The sequence below is a fragment of the Elephas maximus genome, chromosome 1 (genome assembly GCF_024166365.1).
Source record: "Elephas maximus indicus isolate mEleMax1 chromosome 1, mEleMax1 primary haplotype, whole genome shotgun sequence".
Classification (NCBI taxonomy): Eukaryota; Metazoa; Chordata; class Mammalia; order Proboscidea; family Elephantidae; genus Elephas; species Elephas maximus.
Window position 1 is genome coordinate 71,947,271 of NC_064819.1, and position 21,561 is coordinate 71,968,831.

The window sequence follows — 21,561 nt, forward strand, 5'->3', positions numbered from 1 at the left end:
GGCTGTCTCCCTCTTGTTTGGAAGTTGGTTGCCATGCCTGCAGGAGCAGGAGCCATCTCGAAACCCTGAGGAAAATAGCCATGTACTAAAGATGGCAGAGCAGGAAGATAGAAGGAAACTGAGTCTGTAATAAACCATGCAACATCTACCCATATACTACCCAGGACTGCCTGTGTTCCAACTTCCTGTTATGAGAGAGAACAGCTCCTATATGTTCAGCCCATCATTATTTGGGTTTTCTGTTGCCTGTAGCTGAAAGCAATAACTGCAAGGGAGTAATAAAATCAGAGCTTAATTTTAGAAAGATCACTATGAAAGCCATGGAGAAGATCAACTGGAGGGAGATAAGATCACATTCTGAGAGCTCTCAACATAATGCTGGAAAGCCGTAAGCAAAGTGGTGATGGTCAGGAGCTTGGAAGTCCGATGGTCTGGTTTGGAACCTTTGTTCTCCCCTGTTTGGAAAAGCTGGGTGACCTTTGGCATGTTACTTAATGTCTCTGTTCTTCACTGTTTTCATCTTTAAACCTAGCTACCTCCAAGGATAGTTAATCCTACCAAATGCCAGCCCTTATTACTAATTGCTAAATGAAAGCAAATAAGGTCTTAGACCAAGTCAGTCACTGTGGAGATGGCACCACTGCCCTGCTCTCAAAGCCATTCACTTCCCAGTTTCTTCAAAGTTTATGAAAAAGGTTTTGCGCACGTTAGAGCCATACATCACACCATATACAAAAATTAACTCAAAATAGATCAGTCACCTAAATATGAGTTAAAAACTATAAAATACAAAAATTAACTCAAAATAGACCAGTCACCTAAATATGAGTTAAAAAGCATAAAATTTTTATAAGAAAACCCTGTTTTTCAAAATGGCATCATAGCTATGACACCAAAAACCTGAACAACTAAAGACAAATTAGATAAATTATGTTGATTTGAAGGTGCTATCTATTTTCCTTTTGTGGACATACCCAGCACAATAATAAATAAATTAAAAAAAAAAAAAGTTGCAATCAAGTTGGCCCCAGTTCATGGCAACCCCATGTTATGCAGAGTAAACCTGTCCAAAGAATTTTCTTGGCTGTAATCTTTATGGAAGCAAGTCGCCAGGCCTTTCTGCTGCGGCGCTGCTGGGTGGGTTCAAACTGTCAACTTTCAGGTTAGTAGATGAGAGCAAACCATTTGCACCAGCTACCCTTAAAACCCCAATTCAGAAGAGTGATTATCTCCAGGAGTTGGAAGGGGAAATGTGATGTGGTCAAGGAAAGGTATGTACAGAGCTTCCGTTGTTAAATGTTTTATGTCTTAAGCTGGGTGCTGCATACATGGGTGTTCATTATTTTTATGCTTTCAAAATATTGCTTGGTTGCTGTGTGACCCTATATGACAGAGCAGAACTGCTCCATGGGGTTTCCTAGGCTGTAATCTTTATGGGAGCAAATTGCCAGGTCTTTTCTCCCAAGTAGTTGCTGGTGGGTTCGAACTGCTCACCTTTTGGTTAGCAGCCAAGCGCTTAATCATCGTGTAGCCAGGGCTCCTTAAATATTGCTTAAGAAATGTAATAAAAACAATATCTTTCTTAAAATAATAGCTATCAGCTTATTTAATGGTGGAACATAAATGGCTTCCTTAATAAAATCAGTAAGAAAGAGCATCTTACAGTCTTTTTTGGTAAATAAACCATCCAAATTATCCTAATTTAAGGGTGCCATTTGTTTTCCTTTTGTGAACCTAACCAGTACACTAACAATGTTGTTGATGTGTTAGGTGCCCTCAAGTCGGTTTTGACTCATAGCAACCCTATGTACAATACAACGAAAGACTGCCCAGTCCCGAGCCATCTTCAAAATTGTTGTGCTTCAGCCCATTGTTGCAGCCACTGTGTCAACCCATCTCATTGAGGATCTTCCTCTTTTTTGCTGACACTCTACTTTACCAAGCCTGATGTCCTCCTCCAGGGACTGGTACCTCTTGATAACATGTCCAAAGTATGTGAGACAAAGTCTCACCATCCTTGCTTCTAAGGAGCATTCTGGATGTACTTCAAAAACAGATTTGTTCGTTCTTCAGGCAGTTCATGGTATATTCAATATTCTTCACCAGCTCCATAATTCAAAGACATCAGTTCTTTGCTCTTTTTGCTACATTGTCCAGCTTTCACATGTATATGAGGCAATTGAAAATACCATGGGTTGGGTCAGGTGCACTTTAGTCCTTAAAGTGACATCTTTTGATTTTTAGCACTTTAAAGAGGTCTTTTGCAGCAGATTTCCCCAGTGCAATGTGTCATTTGATTTCTTGACTGCTGCTTCCATGGATGCTGATTGCGGATCCAAGTAAAATGAAATCCTTGACAACTTCAGTGTTTTCTCTGTTTATCACGATGTTGCTTATTGGTCCAGTTGTGAGGATTTCTGTTTTCTTTATGTTGAGGTGTAATCCATACTGAAGGCTTTGATCTTTATTAGAAGGTACCTCAAGTCCTCTTCACTTTCAGCAAGCAAGGTTTTGTCATCTGCATAACATAGGTTGTTAACGAGTCTTCCTCCAATTCTGATACCCTGGTCTTCCTCATATAGTCCATTTTCTTTGGTTATTTGCTCAGCGTACAGATTGAATAAGTATCGTGAAAGGGTACAATCCTGACACATGCCTTTCCTAACTTTAAACCAATCAGTATAACCTTGTTCTATCCGAACAACTGCCTCTTGATCTATGTAAAGGTTCCTCATGAGCACAATTAAGTGTTCTGGAATTCCCCTTCTTTGTAATGTTATCCATAATTTGTTGTGATCTACACAGTCAAATACCTTTGCATAGTCAATAAAACACAGGTAAACATCTTTCTGGTATTCTCTGCTTTCAGCCAAGACCCATCTGACACCAGCAATGAAATCCCTCATTCCACACCTTCTTCTGAACTTGGCTTGAATTTCTGGCAGTTCCCTATCAATGTACTGCTGAAGCCACTTTTGAATGATCTTCAGCAAAATTTTACTCGTGTGTGATATTAATGGTATTGTTTGATAATTTCCATATTCAGTTGGATCACCCTTCTTGGGAATAGGCATAAATATGGATCTCTTCCACTCGTCTGGCCAGGTAGCTATCTTCCAAATTTCTTGACATAGATAAGTGAGTACTTCCAGCCCTGCATCCATTTGTCGAAACATCTCATCTGGTATTCCATCAATTCCTGGAGCCTTGTTTTTCTCCAGTGCCTTCAGGGCAGCTTGGACCTCTTCCTTCAGTACCATCGGTTCCTGATCATATGCTACCTCCTGAAATGGTTGAACGTCAACCAATTCTTTTTGGTATGTAATTCTGGGTATCCTTCCCATCTTCTTTTGATGCTTCCTGCATCATTTAATATTAATAAAGAATCAAAAAAAACTCCAATTTTAGAAGAATGATTACCTCTGGGAGTTGGAAGGAGGTATGTAACGTAGTCAATAAAAGGTATACAAAGATGTTCCATTGTTAATGTCTTATGTCTTAATCTGCATGTCCATGGTATAATTTTTACACTTTTTAAGTATTGCTTAAGAAATATAATAAAAACAATGCCTTTCTTGAAATAATAGCTATCAGTTTATTTAATGGTGGAACATAAATGCCTTTCTTAGTAAAATCAAGAACAAAGGATGCTTGATATCACCATTATTACTTAACTATGTTCTGGAAAATGCAAGTGGGTTAATAAAGATATATGGTTACTATTATTTCCAGGTTACATGGTTGCTGGAAAACAATGTCATGAAATGGAAAGAATGACTGCTTTGAAAATGCCTGATTGGAATCCTGACTCTACTGTTTATTAGCAGCAACCTAAATTGTTAACAGCTTTTTTTTTTTATTAGCAGTATCCTGGGCCTCATTTACCTGATTTATAAAATAGATTACAATACATACTACATAGAGTTGTTATGAGGACTAAATGATACAATAGATCCTAAAGTGCCTAGCACCAGGCCTGAAAGAGGGAAGGCATTTAATAAATTACAGTATTATCATAGTGATTATGTTACCTTAAAGGATGAAGCAAGTTAAAAAGGAAGTTCCACATTAGACAAACACATAAACCTATATACTTGTAAATACCAGTTAGACAGTGCGAAGGCATTTCTCTCTCAAGAGTAGTTGAGCAAAGTAAGAGCCTGCAGCTCTTAACTATTGTTCTGAAGTAACTGCCACGAAGGTCTCTATGCCTCCTGCACGAACAGAAATTGCATATGTGCCCTGAAGAACATGTAACATCTGCAAACTTTCTGCCTCTCTAAATAAAGTAGTGAGAACATGGTAACCTTATTTTGACCTTACAAGCTAATGAAATCTAGGTTATTTGGTTTATGACTGTAATATTAATCTAGAAGGACAAACAAATGACATTCCCTAAAATCTTTTTATAAAGAAGAATAATGAAGAATTAGGATAGACACACTAGAAAACCATAATAATTAAATCAGCAAATATTGGCATAAAGACAGCCAAGACGAGGATCCTAATTATATGGCAATGATATTCTCCTATATTCCTTCTGTTCCTTGCATATTTGTGAACATCTAAAGAAGGTGTCACAAATCTGTGGGAAAGAAATGTCAATCTAACAAAAGGGGCTGTGGCAGTCACTTAGCTAAGTATTCCAGTTCATTAAAGACACAAAGAAAAGCCACCAAGCAATTAAAAAGAATAAAATAGAACATTTATCCTTATCAGTATAAGGGAGGATTCATAAGTTTAACAGCAGTTGAAAAAATCCCGATGGAAAATTTGAATACAGATGTAAAATGAAAACTTCTGACATCAAAATAATCTGGCAAAGATACTTGGAAAATGTTAGCATCATGTTTGAGAGACAAATGCATATTAAAACAACGAGATGCCATTTTTGCCTTAAGTGGGAAGAGCCTGAAAGACTAAGAATACCCTGAACTGATTAGGGATGAGGAAAAAAGACAGGCTCAAACATTAATTGGTAAGAGCAAAAAAACTGATTCGGACCAAAGGATGGAAGGTGATCCAATACCTATTAAAGAATAGATGAATGGACAATGGACTCATTCATTCTTTCAGTCATTTAGGATCTCAAGTGAAGAGGGTTATGTTAGTCATATTTCTCAGTTCATGACATATGTGAGTTCATTTGATCCACGTGAAGCTTCTCTCTTGTTCTATTTGCTTATTTCCTTTAATTTCCATTTCTCACTCTCCTCCCCATTTATAGACTACCATTTGAATATTCATGTAAAATGTGTGTTATATTGTATGCAGGCACTTTTAGTTGACATAAATGTATTGGGTTATAGGTCTCCAGTCCATGTCTTCATCTTTTTCACTCAATACTATATTTTTAAGATCTAGGTATGTTTTGCCATGTGTACATTTAGCCTCCTTCTAACTGGAGTTTAGTAATCTTTGGTGCATATATACCACATTTTATCTGTTCACTCTCCCAGTGGTGAATTGACCCTCCCAATGGTGGGCCCCAGATTCTGCCACTTCAGAATTTCTTTAAGATACATGCAAGAGTGGGACCGATGAGTCATAGCACATGATTGTCAGATTACACTTCAGAATGGCTGCACTATCCACACGCCCGTCACATGCATGAGATTTCTATCTCCCTATATTCCTTCCCTGGTGGCACAGTGGTTATAAGCTCAGCTGCTAACCAAAAGGTCAGCTGTTTGAATCCACCAGCCACTCCTTGAAAACCCTATGGGGCAGTTCTCCTCTGTCCCGTAGGGTTGCTATGAGTGGGAATCAACTCGATGGCAATGGGTTTGGTTGGTATATTCCTCCCAATATTTGGTGTCATTTTAGTTTCTAACTTTTTTGCCAGTCAAAAAGATGTAAAGTGACATCTCAGTGGTTTATTTTGCTACTCTCTGATTATTCATGATTTCAAACATATATTCCTCTGGTATTAGTCTTTTGGATTTCTTCTGTAAATTGTTAATGCGTATCTTTTCCTCAGTTTTATACTGGCTTTCTTGCCTTTTCCTTGACAGTTTGCATTACTTTCTCCTATATGCTAGATTAACCGCTTATTTGTTTTAAGTATTGCAAAAAAAAAATCTCCTTAATTGTTGTGTCTAACTTTGTCCATTATGACCTTCATTAAGCAGAAATCTTTAGTGATGATGAGATCACATTCGCCCTTTTGTACAGCACTGGGACTGGGGTATGAGCTGTACTCTTGAAGTGTTGTTGAGGAGTCAAAAGTCCTACCCCATCTCTAGCTTACAAATATACTCTCCTGTATTTCTTCTGTTACTTTTATGGTCCTACCTTTCACATTTAGGCTGCTAGTTCATGTGAAACACATCTTCAGGCTGAGGTATACGTGATGGTGGGGTAGAAGCTTTAAATAGTCATACCCATTTACCAGTAATTCAACTGTCTTACGGAAACAAGTCTAAATACAGAGATGCTCTTGTGCACAAAAACACCATGGTTTTATTTTTAGTGGCAAAAAATGAAGCTGTGAATAGCCTAAATTCTGACAACAGAGAAATAGTTAAATAAATTACATAAATTAATTCTTAATGTAAACACACTTTACAATTTATCCAACATAGGAGTATGAATAATAACTATTGTACTGTTAACAAGATCAAAAAAAGAAGATACAAAAAAACTTATGCAGAATAACTACAACAGTTTGTAAAAATATGCCTAAAGGGATAATGGATGATAGAACAACCCGAAAGAAGATAAGCAAGGAAATAGACTTCAATGACACTGCAATCAGCTAGAACTAACAGATCTTTATAGATCACTCCACCCAGTAACAGCAGAATATACTTTGTTCTCAAGTGTACATGAGACATTCTCCAACATAAACCATATGTTAGGCCATAAAACAAGTTCCATAAATTTAAAAAGTATACAAATTATGTCCTCTAACACAATGAAATGAAATTAGAAATTAGTAAGAAAAGGAAAGTTGGGAAATTCATAAATATGCAGAAACTAAACAATATGCTTCTAAATAACAAATGGATCAAAGAAGAAAGCATAAAAGAAATTTTAAAATGCATTGATATGAATTAAAATAAAAGCACAACATGCTAAAACTTATGGAATACAGCTAAAGCATTGCTTAGAGGGAAACATAACTGTCCATTCCTATGTTAAAAAAAATAGGAATAACTTTCCACCTTAAAAAACTAGGAAAAAAAGAGTAAACTAAATTGAAAACAAGCAGAAGGAAGCAAATAATAAAAATTAAAGCACAAATAATTGAACAAGAGGATAGAAAAACAAGAGAGAAAATCAATGAAACCAAAAGTTGGATCTTTGAAAAGATTCTTTAGAAATTTGACAGATCTTTAGCTAGACTGACAATAGAAAAAGAGAGAAGACTCAAATCAATAAAATCAGGAATGAAAGAGAAAATATTATTAATGATCTTAAAGAAATAAAAGAGTTTATACGAAATACTACAAATAATTGTATGCCAACAAATTAGATAAACCAGATCAAACAGACAACTGCTAAAAAGAAATGAACAAAATTGACTGAAGCAAAAATAGAAAACTTGAGTAGACCTAAACCAAGTAAAGAGAATAAACTAGTAATCAAAAACTTCCCACAAAAAGTACAGACCCAGATAGCTTCACCAGTGACTTCAAACAAGCATTTAGAAAACAACACCAATCCTTCTCACAAACTGTCCCAAAAGATGAGAGAAGATAATAACACTTCACAACTCATTCTATGAGCTCAGTGTTATACCAATACCAAACCCAGACAAAAACATTGCAAAAAAAAAATATATATATACAGACCAATGTTTCCTATGAATACATGTAAATATCTTAACAAAATATTAGCAAATAGGATTCATCAACATAGAGTTAAACAAGTGGGATTTACTCCAGAGATGCAAGGCTGGTTCAATATTCGAAAGTCAATCAATGCAATATGCCATATTAGTAGAATAAAGGACAAAAACCACATAATCATCTCAACAGATGCAAAAAAGCATTTGACAAAATGCAACAACTTTTATGATAAAATCACTCAACAAACAAGGAATAGAAGGCAATTTCCTCAACACAATAAAGGGCATCTAACAAAATCTCACAGCTAACATTATACTTAGTAATGAAAGACTAGAAGCTTTTGCTCTAAGAGCGGGAACAAGATAGGGCAATTGGGCAAGAACATAAAAGAAAAAGCATCCATATTGGTGGAAGGGAAGAAGTAAAATTATTTCTATTTACAGATGACATGATCTTGTATATAGAAAATCCTAAGGAAACCATTAAAAACTACAAGAACAAACAAACAAGGTCAGCAAAGTTGCAGGATATAAGGTCAATATACAAAAATCAACTGTGTTTCTATTCACAAGCAATGAATAATATGAAAATGAAGTTAAGAAAATAATTCCAACTCGATAGCACCAAAAAGAATAAAATACTTCAGAATAAATTTAACTAAAGAAGGGCAAGATTTATGCTCTGAAAACTACAAAACACTGCTGGAAGAAATGGAGAAGATCTAAATAAATGGAAAGATGTCCCATGATCGAAAGACAATATTGTTAAGATAGCAATATTCCCAAAATTGATCTAAAATTCAATGCATTCCCCTTCAAATTTGAGCTAACTTTTCCCTCCGCATATTGACAAGCCGATCCTAAAATCCATATGGAAATTCAAGGGGTTCAGAATAGTCAAAACAATTTTGAAAAAGAAAACAAAGTTGGAGGACTGAAGCTTCCTGATTTGAAACCTTACTACAAAGCTATAGTAGTCAAAACAGTGTTGAACTGGCATAAGGGTAGACATACAGATCAAGGGAATAAAATTAAGGGTCCAGAAATAAATCCTCACATTTACAGGTAACTGATGCTTAACAAGGGTGCCAAAACAATTCAGTTGGAAAAAAATAGTCTCTTCAACAAATAGTGCTGCGACAACACTATTTCACATGCAAAAGAATGAAGTTGGACCCTACCTCACACCACATACAAAAATTAACTCAAAATAGATCAAAAACTTAAAAGGGCTGAAACTATAAAAATCTTAAAGGAAGTCATAGGAGTAAATTTCCATCACCTTGGATTGGGCAATGATTTCTTAGATAAGACAACAAAAGCACAGTGACGAAAAAAAAAAAAAATGGATAAACTCGACTTCATCAAAATAAATAACTTTTGTGCTTCAAAGGGTGCTACCTAAGAGTGAAAGATAAGCCATGGAATGGGAGAGAATATTTGCAAATCATAATATGATAAGGGACTTGTCTCAAGAATATATAAAGGACACTTTTTTTTTTTACATATCAATAACAAGAAAAAAAAAAACCCTAATTAAAAAATGGGCAAAGGATCTGAACAGATTTGTCTAAAGAAGATATACAAATGGCCAACCAGTATATAAAAAGACACGCGGCATAATTCATTACAGGAAAATGAAAATCAAAACCACTAGATAGTTGTAAATAAAAAGATGGACAATACAAATGTTAGTGCATGTGTAGAGAAACTGGACCTTTATATATTGCTGATGGGAATGTAAAATAGAGTACTGCTTTGGAAAACAGTTTGGTATTTTCTCAAAAAGTTCAACATAAGTTACCATGTGACCCAGCAATTCCACTCCTGGATACATAACCAAGAGAACTGAAAATATATGTACACACAAAAACTTATACACAAGTGTTCATGTCAGCATTCTTCATAATAGCCAAAAAGTGGAAATAACCCAAATGCCCAAACATCCATCAACTGATGAGTGGATAAATAAAATACGCTGTATCTTTACATACACCCAGAATGCTCTTTAGAAGTGAGAATGATAAGACTTTGGCTTGCTTACTTTGGCCACGTCATGAAGAACAAGCAATAGCTTAAAAAGAACATGTTTGGTAGAGAGGAGGGTCAGTGAAGGCACGGGAGGCTCTTAGTGAGATGGATTGACACAATGGCAGAAACAATGGGCTCAAACATAGCAACCACAATAATGATGGCGCAGAACAAGGCAATATTTATTTCTGTTATACATAAGGTCCCTGTGAGTCAGAGCCAATGCCAAGGCAACTAACAGCAACATATACATACAATGGAATATTATTCAGGTATAAAAAGGAATGAAATACTGATTCGTGCTACAACGTGGATGAACCTTGAAAACATCACGCTGAGTGAAAGAAGCCAGATGACAAAAGGTCACATATTGTTTGATCCTATTTATATAAAATGTTCAGACTAGGGAAATTCATAGACAGAAAGTAGATTAGTGGTTGCCATGGGCTGGGGGGCTGGATAGGAAGTACGACTCGTGGTTACAGGCTTTCTTTTTGGAGTGATGAAAATGTTCTGGAATTAGGTAGTAGCGGTGGTTGGATAGCATTGTGATTGCACTAAAAGCCACTGAGGTCACTCCAAAAGGGTGAATTTTATGGTATGTGAACTATATCTCAATTAAAGAAAAAGACAAAGGTTGTCTTTAGGTAATACAAGTGTAGGTAAGATTCTTCTTCCTTCTATTTTTCAGCTTTTTTTTTTTTATGGTCATGTATTATTTTTATAATAATAATAAAGCCAAATAATTACAGCTTGTAACCTATCCCAGAATGAGATCAATCCTTCCTTTTTCTTCTGGGGATGAGGCATGAAATCACTACAGTGATTTCAATACTGTAATCACCAATACTGATTGGTAGCATTGGACTGAAAAGAGGGCTCTGTTAATAAAATTTTTCCATCCTCGTAGTGTTTTCTCATGTGGGTGAAGACTGAATTTCACCAGGCTTTGTTATTTCTAGACATCACACTGACCCTGCTGCCACCTCTGGTGCTTGTCCTTCACCTGGCATGGCAGCAACACTCTTCGTGTCAATTTCCAGTGCCATTCTGTATTCCAGCTAACTCAAACTTGTGTGGGAGGGCAGTCTCTCCTTCCTGCCTCTGTGGCCCCAGCTGAAGGGATGTAGAAAGATTACTGGAAACATACATATGCAAATAAGTCATTATGCTTCATGTGCCAAGTAATGAGACTTTAATGTCTGTTAACTTTTAAATTCATATAACAACCCAATAGGATAGGTATCAATATTATTTCTATTTTAACTTTGAGGAAACTAAGGCACAAAGAGATTAAATAACTTGCCCAAATTCACTTAAGTTAAGTGAGTGTCTGAGTAAGGATCCAAACTCCAACCTAGCTCTCAGGCTCCAGTGCTTTCGCTGTTTGAATTTTTTTAGAGACATAACTGGGTGTTGTAAGCAGAATGGACTATGAAAGGCAAGTATAGAAACAGGGAGGCCAGTTGTCCAGGCAAAAAGGTGATGGTGACTTAAACTCAGATGAAGGAGGTAGAAATCAAGAGATATAGACACATTCAGAATGTGTTTTGGTATACAGGCAACAGAATTTATTATAGGTTTGGATGTGAGGGTTTAAGGAAGAAGACTCGAGGTTGACTCTCAGGTTTTGGGCTTGTTTAGTTGAGTGGTTATAGCACCATTTAAGGAGATGAGGAAGGCTGGAGGTGGAACAGGTTTGAAGATAAGGTGGGGGTGAGCACTAAGAGTTCTGTTTTGCCCATATATTTGCAATGCCTATTAGAATCCGTGATAAAAGTTTGAGTAGGAGCTGGATATCAGAGGCTGGAGCTCAGAAAATGAGGCGAAAGCTGGAGGCAAATTTTTTTTTAAATCATCTAAGTAAAGATGGTGTTTAAGGATGTAGGATTAGATGTGATCACTTAGGAAAGGATTATAGATAAAGAGAGTTTATTTAGGATTGAGTGCAAGGGCATTTTAACACTCAGAAGTCTAGCAGGAGATGAGTCAGCACAGGAGACTTGGAAAACCTGGTTATTGTGATGGAATAAAAATCAGGAGAGTGTGGTAGACAAGATAATGGCCCCTCCAGATGTCTGTGTCCTAATCCCTGGTACACATGGGTACAGTAGGTTACATGGCAAAGGGGAAGTAAAGTTGTAGATGAAATTAAATTGCCAATCAGCTGACCTTAAAATAGGGAGATTACTCTGAATTATCTGTGTGGGCCCAGTGAAATCATAAAGGTCCTTAAAGGTGGTTGAGAGAGGCAAAGAAGAGCGTCAGAGGGAGATGCAACTATGAAAAAAAGGGCATAGAGATGGCTTTGGAAATGGAGAAAGGGGGCCTCTAGAATCTGGAAAAGGCAAGGAAACAAATTCTCCCCTAGAGTTTTCAGAAGGGAAAACAGCCTTGTCAATGCCATGATTTTAGCCAGAGAGATCTGCGTTGGACCTCTGACCTACAGAACTGTAACATAATAAACTGATCTTGTTTTTAGCCTCGAATTTTGTAGTAATTTGTTAGGGCAGCAAACAGTGAACAAATATAGAGTACAGCTTTTCAACAGCCAAGAAGTGAAAGTTTACCAAGAAGGAGAGAATGGATCACTGTTGTGTATGTTGTTGAGAATCTGAGTGAGATAACAATGGAGAAGTGACCACTAAGTTTAGCAACATTAGGATAACTGAGGATCTTGACAAGAGCAGACAGAATGGGAGATAAAAATTGATGATTCAGGACAGAAAAGGACAACTGCAAGAGCAAAGTCCTTTGGTAGGTATAAGGTAATAGGATCCAGTGTGTGAGGGACATGGTTGGCCTTAGGAACAGGGACAGTACTTTTCTTGTATCAGGGGGCAAGGAAGACTGTCTAGGCACAGAGACAGGTGGACTGATAAACGTGGTAAGAAAATGACCCCTGTTACTGACTGCCCATTACCGCACTGTAGGGTCACTGTGAGGATAAAATGAAACAATTCACATAAAATACCTATTACTGTACCTAGCACACACTTAAAAAATATTAATTTGGACTTAATTCTTAAGACTAATATTCAAGACCCTCCTTGCAACATATCTTTGAAGTCTCGTATTCTGCCTCTTCAGTAAAACCTGTTGCGACTCACAGCTACTGCAATTGTGTCAGAGTGGAACTGTGCTCTGTAGCGTTTTCAATGGCTGGTCTTTCTTCTGAGGTACCTCTGGGTAGACTCAAACCACCAACCTGGTGGCTAACAGCCAAGCGTGTTAACTGCTTACACGATACAGGAACTCCCGTAAGAATCCCCAGTGGTGCGATGGTTAAGTACTTGGTGGCTAACTGAAAGGTTGGCAGTTGGAACCCACCAAGCAGCTCCAATCTGCTACCCTAAAGATTACAGTCTAGAAAACTCTATGGGGCAGTTCTACTCTGTCAAATGGGGTCGATATGATTTGGAATCAATTCAACAGCACAACAAAGACTCTGCTCAGGACTTTACATGCCCTATACAATATTCCCCCTAAGGAGCCCTGCTGATACAGTGGCTAAGTGCTTGCCTGCTAACTGAAAGCTCAGCGGTTTGAACCCACCTGTTGCTTCACAGGAGAAAGATGTGGCAGTCTGCTTCCATAAAGATTTTACAGCCTTGGAAACCCTATGGAGCATTTCTACTATGTCCTACAGGGTCACTATGAGTTGGAATAGACTTGACCGCCAATGGTTTGGTATATACTCCAGACAAATTAAACTACACATTGGTCCCCAAACATGCTAAAATTGCCAAGTCGTTCCCTCTACCCGAAATGCCTTACTTTCTGTTGAATTCCCTTCTGCCTGTTGAAATTCTGCTCATCTCTCAAGACCCAGCAAACAGCCATCCCTGACGCGAAGCTTTCTGTGATTCCTCCAATCAGATCAAATCTATTTTTGTTTATTTGTTTCCTATAGCTGTCATCTGAAACATAATGTGTCTAACACACTCATAAGTGGCAGTCAGTTTTAAGGATGGTTACGACTTATATTTTCTGCTGATAAAATATTATTTTAATGAATTGAAATGCTAAAGAACTCTAATCTCTTATCTATGCCAGAAAGAGCTATATGATTTGAATGACCCAGTACTTCCCAACCAAAATTATAAAATTTCATCATAAGTATTAAGAGCAACATGCACGTGGACATCGTCTATCTTGTATGTCTTCACAGATAAAATATTCGGACCCATTATTCTGTGGTACACTGTATCTCCCTTTAAAAACCTATCATAGCATTCCTGATCTTAGTAGTTTACGGATTTGTCTTAGCTACCACTTCATGTAAATGTAATCTCATTTAGTCCTTAGACTAGCTTATCCATCTTTGTATCTATTAATAACCAGCACTACGTTTACATGGAGCCCTGGTGGCACAGTGGTTGAGAGCTCAGCTGCTAATCAAAAGGTCAGCAGTTCGAATCCAGCAGCCACTCCTTGGAAACCCTATGGGGCAGTCCTGCTCTGTCCTATAGGGTCAATATGAGTCAGAATTGACTCGATGGCAACAGGTTTGGTTTTTGGTTTATGTTTACACATGGTAAGGCCTCAACGAATAATTGCTGAACAGATGAATGAATGAAGGGATCTTTTGGAGAAATTCTCTATTTAAAATTTCAGTGTCAGTTACATAAAAAAAAAAAAAAAAACTTATGCCCACAGTTTAAAATCAGAATGTACCCAAAGTTTCAAGTGAGATTGGAAAAAAGTTGACAAGAAGGACCCTGATGACAATAACAACGGAATGTACTTATCAGTATCAATGGTATTTACCCAGCTCATCTTGGCAGAAGCTTCCTGGAGGGTTGATATATTTCATGGTGCTCACATCTAACTTCCAGTTGTGCTTTGTACATCTAACAGACCTGGAGGAAAAATTGCACTTCAGTTTATAAAATGGTAAAAATAAAAATTCATCTTGGTTAGGCTTACCTGTATTATTTTTGTAATGAAATTAAATTAGTTGGATGAATAAGAAGTGCATGAAGGGAAAACTATTAAGAGTTAGTGCCCAAACATCCAAGAAAATATAGACTAATCATTAATAGGAAGTGATTTAAAAAATGACAGTAAACTCCATGTCACAAAATGACACCTTAGAGATCAACAGAATAAAGTAGTCTTCAGGAATGGTTCTCTTATAAAAGCTGAGCTACCTGAGATCCAACTGGGGCCAATACAAGGAAGGAATGTAATACAGAATACGTGTCTATGATTTACAATCGCTCCATAACCCTTGTTGTTGTTAGGTGCCATAGAGTCATAGTGACCCTATGTACAACAGGACGAAACCTTGCCCAGTCCAGCGCCATTCTCACAATTGCTTTTGTGCTTGAGCCCATTGTTATAGCCACTGTGCCAATCCATCTCGTTGAGGGTCTTCCTCTTTTTCAGTGACCCTCTACTTTAACCCTCGACCCAAATAAAGTATAGCATTAGATTGAAGTTTTCATTTTCCAAAGAGAAAAGATCCTATTACAGTTTTAAGATTTCTGAGTAGGGTTGCCAGATAAAATACAGGGTACCGAGTTAAATTTGAATTTCAGAAAAACAATGAATAATTTTCAACATAAGTGTGTCCCACACAATATTTGTGACATACTTATACTGAAAAAGTATTTGTTGTTAATCTGTAATTCGAATTTAACTGACTGCCCTGTATTTTTACATGCTAAACCTGGCAACCCTATTTCAGAGTGAGAATAGGATTTTATTAAAACAGGTGCTTAGTGTTTTTCCATTTCTTACCAAGACTTTGAGGAGAGTGAGGTATGTGAGGGTGGGAGGCGGAGTATAAAAGTTTCAGTTTCTTCTCTTTGTTTTGCTAGAGTTTCTGCTGATTTTTTTTTTTCGAAGTTAAAAATAAGTGTTCATAAAGATAAAGTGTTTATAAAGTGAGAAGGCGGGGGGACAGAAACTGGTTGAATGGACACGGGAAATACAGGGTGGAGAGACGGAGTGTCCTGTCACATTGTAGGGAGAGCAACTAGGGTTACATAACAATGTGTGTATAAGTTTTTGTACGAAAAACTGACTTGAATTGTAAACTTCCACTTAAAACACAATAAAAAAAAGAAATTGGAAAAAAAAAGATATACAGAGATATAACATCTCCAACCAGAAACATCAGTTTTTTTTTTTAAACTAAAATGTCTACATAACATATAAGTGAATCATGGTTATTTTTCCAAGCTTCATCATATCCAGAATTTTTTTTTAATGCTCTTTTCTAGTTATAAGGCAAAATGCATATTCTAGACTTCAATTTATGGAGGACGATTTTATGACACCTCCCTTCTGACTAATGATTCACCAATGGTAGGCTTTCAGTACGCTGAGTGGGCCTGGAAGGGGAAATGGTGGCAGGACCCTATGCTCATAGATGGTAGGTAGACTAGAGTCAGGCAAGAGCTTCACAAGCAAAAGAGTTTATAAAATATCATTAAAACTTAAAAATTGAGAGCCACAGCCTATGAGACTTGCTGATCTTGGTTATTATGTGCCAAGAAGCAAAATGACTGAGGCAGGTAGGGTATAACAGATAGGTGTTTGTTCTTGATGGTAGGCTGGAAAAGAGAGATTATACAGATAAGTTGCTGCACAGAGAAACCAAGCAAAAGCAACCAAATTTGGAGAGGTGGGGGGAGTTGTAGCTTGTAAGGCACATGCAGTTTCAACATATAAATTTTTGGTGAGTTGCATCTGGGACTAACGCTGGGAGAACCTGCTTCCTCACGTCCAGGAGAGCTAAGAGAGTACTATCTCCAGGTTAGCCTGGCATCAGAATAGGGTGAAACTGAGATCAATCACCACCAAGGTTTTGGATTAAGGAGAGTGTGGCCAGTGTGTGGTAAAATAATCACCATGTTAAAATGAGCAAATCAGATTAAAAAAAAAAAAAAGTCTGAATTCCTTGAAATAAGCTACCTGTACCTAAGCAGCACAAGAAGCTCCTGGCATAATCATAGCCGTAAAAGTAATTAACATATGGCAGGCATTTTCTTAAGTGCTTTATGTGTTTGAAATTATTTCATCCTCTCAGCAACCCTCCTAAGTAGGTAATATTATCATCCTCATTTTATAGATGAGAAGACTGGGACCCAGGAGGTTAAGAAACTTGCCCAAGGTTACTGAGCTGGAAAGTGGGAGAGCCAGGCTTCTAAGCCAGGCAGTCTAGGACAAGAGATCAAAGTCTTAACCACTAAGATATGCACCTCCCTTAAACAGCTGGCTATGTGGACACTGTGTGAAACAGCCCACCAGGGAGAAGTAGACCAGAGATCAAAGAAGAGAAGAAAACCAGAGTTTCAAACTGCAATACTTAGGAGAGAAAATCTCAGCATCCTTGAATGGTGGCAGAAGCTGACCAGCGATGGAAGTATGCCTGAGGCTTCTCTGACTTGAATCCGCTGCAAAAACAAAAAACCAAACCCAGTGCCGTCGAGTCGATTCCGACTCATAGCGACCCTATAGGACAGAGTAGAACTGCCCCATAGAGTTTCCAAGGAGCGCCTGGCGGATTCGAACTGCCGACCCTTTGGTAAGCAGCGAGAAGGTGGGGGAAAAAAAAATTAAACCAAATCCACCGCCATCGAGTCAATTCTAACTCATAGCAACCCTGAGGAAATCAAAATAGGGCCGTCAGCAAATTACCTAGTCTCTCAGAGTAGAGTTGCTAGCTAAAATATTTGCCACTTGGGACATATTTATACTATATATATATATATAAAAAAAAAAACTAGTGCCATCGATATAGTTTATCTGAAATTCAAATTTCATTGGGCACCTTGTATTTTTATTTGCTAAATCTCGCAACCCTATCTGAGGAGCCAAGCAGGCTGCAAATATAATGGTGGTCACATTTTAAAAATCTAATAGTATGTAGAATGGGGCCCTGAAACTATGCAGTGAAGCAAATCTAGGTGCAGGAGTGAGAACATTCTAGACTTGGAAGGCTGAATGTTCTACGATTATAGCAGGAAACTCTTCGAGAACAACCCAGCCTCTTCTGAGTACCAAAAAAAAAAGAGTAGAACTGCCCCACAGAGTTTTCAAGGACCACCAATTCAAACTGCCAACCTTTTGGTTAGCAGCGGTAGCGCTTAACCACTACGCCAACAGGGTTCCCCTTCTGAGTACAGTACCACTAAACTGTCTACAAATGACCTGAGGAACAAGACTGACATCACTATGGAAGAAGAAATCACAACACCTGAGTGACTAAAAGCACATAGGTTGAGATAGGTTGAGGTGAGTTTGAAAGATTCAGCCAACCACTCACAGGCCGCTGGTGTTGAGAATCAGACTGACAAAGCATTCACTCAAGAACCCTCCCTGGCTCTGACAGGCAGTGCTGCTATCTCCCAGGCAGTCGTTAAAAACAAAACAATGTAGTCCTGCTCTGGTGTTGCCCTTGCACTTATCACCCTGGTGAAGCTGATCTATATGCAAGTGTTAACTTCTGACAAGAAGGGGAAGCATAGTACTAGCTCTTCCAAGAAATGACAGGATGAATTACCGTTCAGGGCAGGGACTGTTGGGGCTGACCCATTTCTGGTCGTTGTTTTGTTTTTTTTTTTCCCAATTACAACTAGCCAGACAGGAAAATAGCATCTGCACCCTAGGAGGGTTTGGTTAAGTGTTCCCCCACCACCCAACTCCTCCACACAGCTACTGGGTACAGGAGAAAGGAGACCTAGGAACTTCGAGTCTGAATACAAAACCAGGTAAATGCCTGCCTTCCCCACGCACAGGCACATACATACACCCTCTCATACATGTACCCTAGAAGCTTATTATTGAGCAAGCCAAGAATAAATTCGAAAGGAGAATTCTTATGAAAGAGGAAAATTAAGTAAAGGTTATGAAATTTTGAGAGCATGGAGATGCCCTAAAGAGGCAAAAGTTAGGAAATTTAGTAGGGGAAGAACGTTTATTGACTGGCTTCATTTAAATTTTTCTAAATGAGCACATTTCCTGCCAAGTCTAATGGCAAAAAGTCATCATGGAGAAAGAAAAGGACTTTTGGTACCTTCCATCTAAGTCTTCGATGTCTTTTATGAACAGGCCTCCTTGATGCTTGCACAGATTCTTGCATGCCTTCAGGCGGCTTTTATTCTTGTATACAATGTAGCCTTTGCCAGTGCCCTTATTTTGCAAAAAATTGATTCCTTCCTTGAGATTGTCAACTTCAGCAGGTGATAGGCACAACAGGATCTCAGTCGTTTGTTCAGTGCTATTGAAAGGCAAACATTTTGAGGGGAAACATTAGTAACGCTAGGTATCAAGAGATAATCATTTGAAACTGACAGCGCAAATATTTTTCATTAAAATACTTCTTAAGTAGCCTCCCTCCAAGTACCAGGGGTGGTGCAAATGATTTGCACTCCATTACTACCTTAAAGGTTGGCAGTTTGACCCCACCTAGTGGTGACAAGGAAGAAAGGCCTGGCCATTTGCTTCCATAAAGAGTACATCCAAGAAAACCCCGTAGAGCAGTTCTACTCTGTAACACATGGGATTCCCATGAGTCGGAACTGACTTGATGACAACAGGTTTGTTTTTTTACTTTTATGTTTTGTTTTCTTCCAAGTACCAGGCTTGGTGGCTACCTGATGGTGTACTTTCTCCCCTCATTTAAATGTACATCCCTTCTAATTGAATGTCCCCCTTCAATTTCCTTGAATACTAACGCCCCTCTAACTTGCCTGCCCATAATCTGTCGGCTCCTTCTGGCAGTCGCTCTCTCAGCTTCTGTTGCTCATATGCCCCCACAAGGCAAGAGGATGTGTGCCTGGGTTCACTGTCACTTCCGCTGAAACGGCTTCCTCCCTTACCCCACCTCTTTTAGAAACTCCCCAAAAAACACGTTTAATTTCGAGACCCCACTAGGCTTTCCCCCACCTCCACGCCTTTGCACCTGGATTTCTTTCTGCCTGAAAGGCAGGTCCTTCTCCTTTTACATGTCGCCATCACGGCTGAGGTTCAAAATATAAATAAATTATTGCCTCCCGGGTTGCACCTTCTAGGTCCTCCCAGGTGAAGCTTATCACTACTTAGCGTGCATCACGACATGTAGAATATTGTAACACAGTGTGCCCAGCACACTGCCCTGTTTATTTAGTTACAGGTGACGCTTTTCAAAGCTCTGTGTCTTCTCTGGTTTTCCATCCCCATGACTTAGCCAACTGCCTTTCACGTGGTTTATCTTCAGAAGCTATCTGCCTGTCTCTCCCACTGTACTCGATGTGAATAATGGATGAAAACTCCAGCAGCAAGTTGTGATTATGTTATGGTTTTTCCAGGAAACTACAGATGTGATGCTTCCCAAGCCCCCATTTCTAAACATACTAGCTCTACAATGCAACTCTGAATCCTAATGGAACATAAATTTTGCCAACAGTTGTTTAAAAAAATTTGTGTGTGTGTGTGTGTGTGTGTGCATTCATGGTATGAAATCGGGTGCAGGTTGTTTAATTTTGCACTCGATTCCGGAACAAAAGTGGCCAGAATTCTCTTTGTATGTTAACGCTGACTTGGAGCCTAAGCACGTTTGTGGCATTTTTACTTTCGTTTTTAGAAGTGCTGCAGATTTCTTAAACAGGGGATAAAAATAATTTCAAAGAAAAACAAACACCAGGCTAGAGAATAACAGACAAGCTATTTCCAATTTTAAACAGATGAAGGTGTAACTCTGTAGTTGGGTATGATCTTTTTCCTCAAAGCAGATCCTCACCATCATTTCTGTCCCAAATTTCTGTTAATTTGGTTCACAGTAGACTTGAAATCTTTCCAAAACATAATTAAAAGGTATTCAATAGCAAGGAATACATTTAAGATACATGATTTATTTTTTAGCTTTGTCCTTATGAATAAATAAATCTGATATGAAGCCACAGTACCAAACCCAAAAGACCATTTTGGAACCCCTGGTGTCACAGCAGTTAAGAGCTTGGTTGCTAACCAAAAAGGTCGGTGGTTGGAATCCGCCAGCCACTCCTTAGAAACCCTCTGGGGCGGCTCTACTCTGTCATGTAGGGTCACTATGAGTCAGAATCGACTCGACGGCAACGGGTCTGGTTTTGGGTCTGGGCGCTTTGCATTTTTTGGCATCCCCTCATGTTTTGCACCTGAGGCAAGTACCACATTTCCCTCACTCTAATCCTGGCCCTGTGGTGTTTTGATGCTTAGTTATAGTCTGAGGCCCCTGGGTGGTGCAAATGGTTTGTGCTCAACTACTACCTGAAAAGTTGGCGGTTTGAACCTACCCAGCGGTGCTGCAGAAGAAAGACCTGGCCATCTGCTTCCATAAAGGTCACAGCCAAGAATACCCTATGGAGCTCAGTTCTACTCTGAAACTCATGGGATCACCATGAGTTGCAATCGACTCGATGGTAACAGGTTTTTTTTATAGTCTAAACTAGAAGCTAACTGGAGGTCAGTTCTGAAAGCAATGCATCTATATCACCCTAATTTCCTGCCTAACAATTCTTCATCCTAGTCTCCTTCTGGAGATTAGTAGGAACCAGGCAAGTGTCTCATAAATGATTTTGAAATTTTAGTTCACTAGAGATCACAGGAAAATAACTATATTAACACAAAGAACAATATTATTGACTTATATTTTGATGGCATACAGCATAAAGTGTGATGCTTTGGAATTTATTTTGAAAATTAAACATCTAGACCTCAAAAAAAAAAAAAAAAAAGAAGAAGAAGAAGGGAGTCAGGTGGGACAGAAC

General features: G+C 38.4%; 1 protein-coding gene across 7 annotated transcripts in view; it reads right to left on the minus strand.

Moving 5' to 3' along the window:
* LOC126076526 (cytidine monophosphate-N-acetylneuraminic acid hydroxylase) overlaps positions 1-21,561 on the minus strand; it is a 509,905-nt gene that overhangs the window by 67,902 nt on the left and 420,442 nt on the right. For 6 of the 7 annotated variants that reach the window (XM_049885113.1, XM_049885103.1, XM_049885123.1 and 3 more), the window contains 2 exons: positions 18,852-19,055; positions 14,594-14,685 (listed from right to left, as the gene is read on the minus strand). In XM_049885113.1, the coding sequence (XP_049741070.1) occupies positions 14,594-14,685; positions 18,852-19,055 (296 nt within the window). Of the gene's footprint in view, positions 1-14,593; positions 14,686-18,851; positions 19,056-19,527; positions 19,602-21,561 lie in introns of those variants that run through there. The other variant, XM_049885140.1, reaches the window with a different exon arrangement.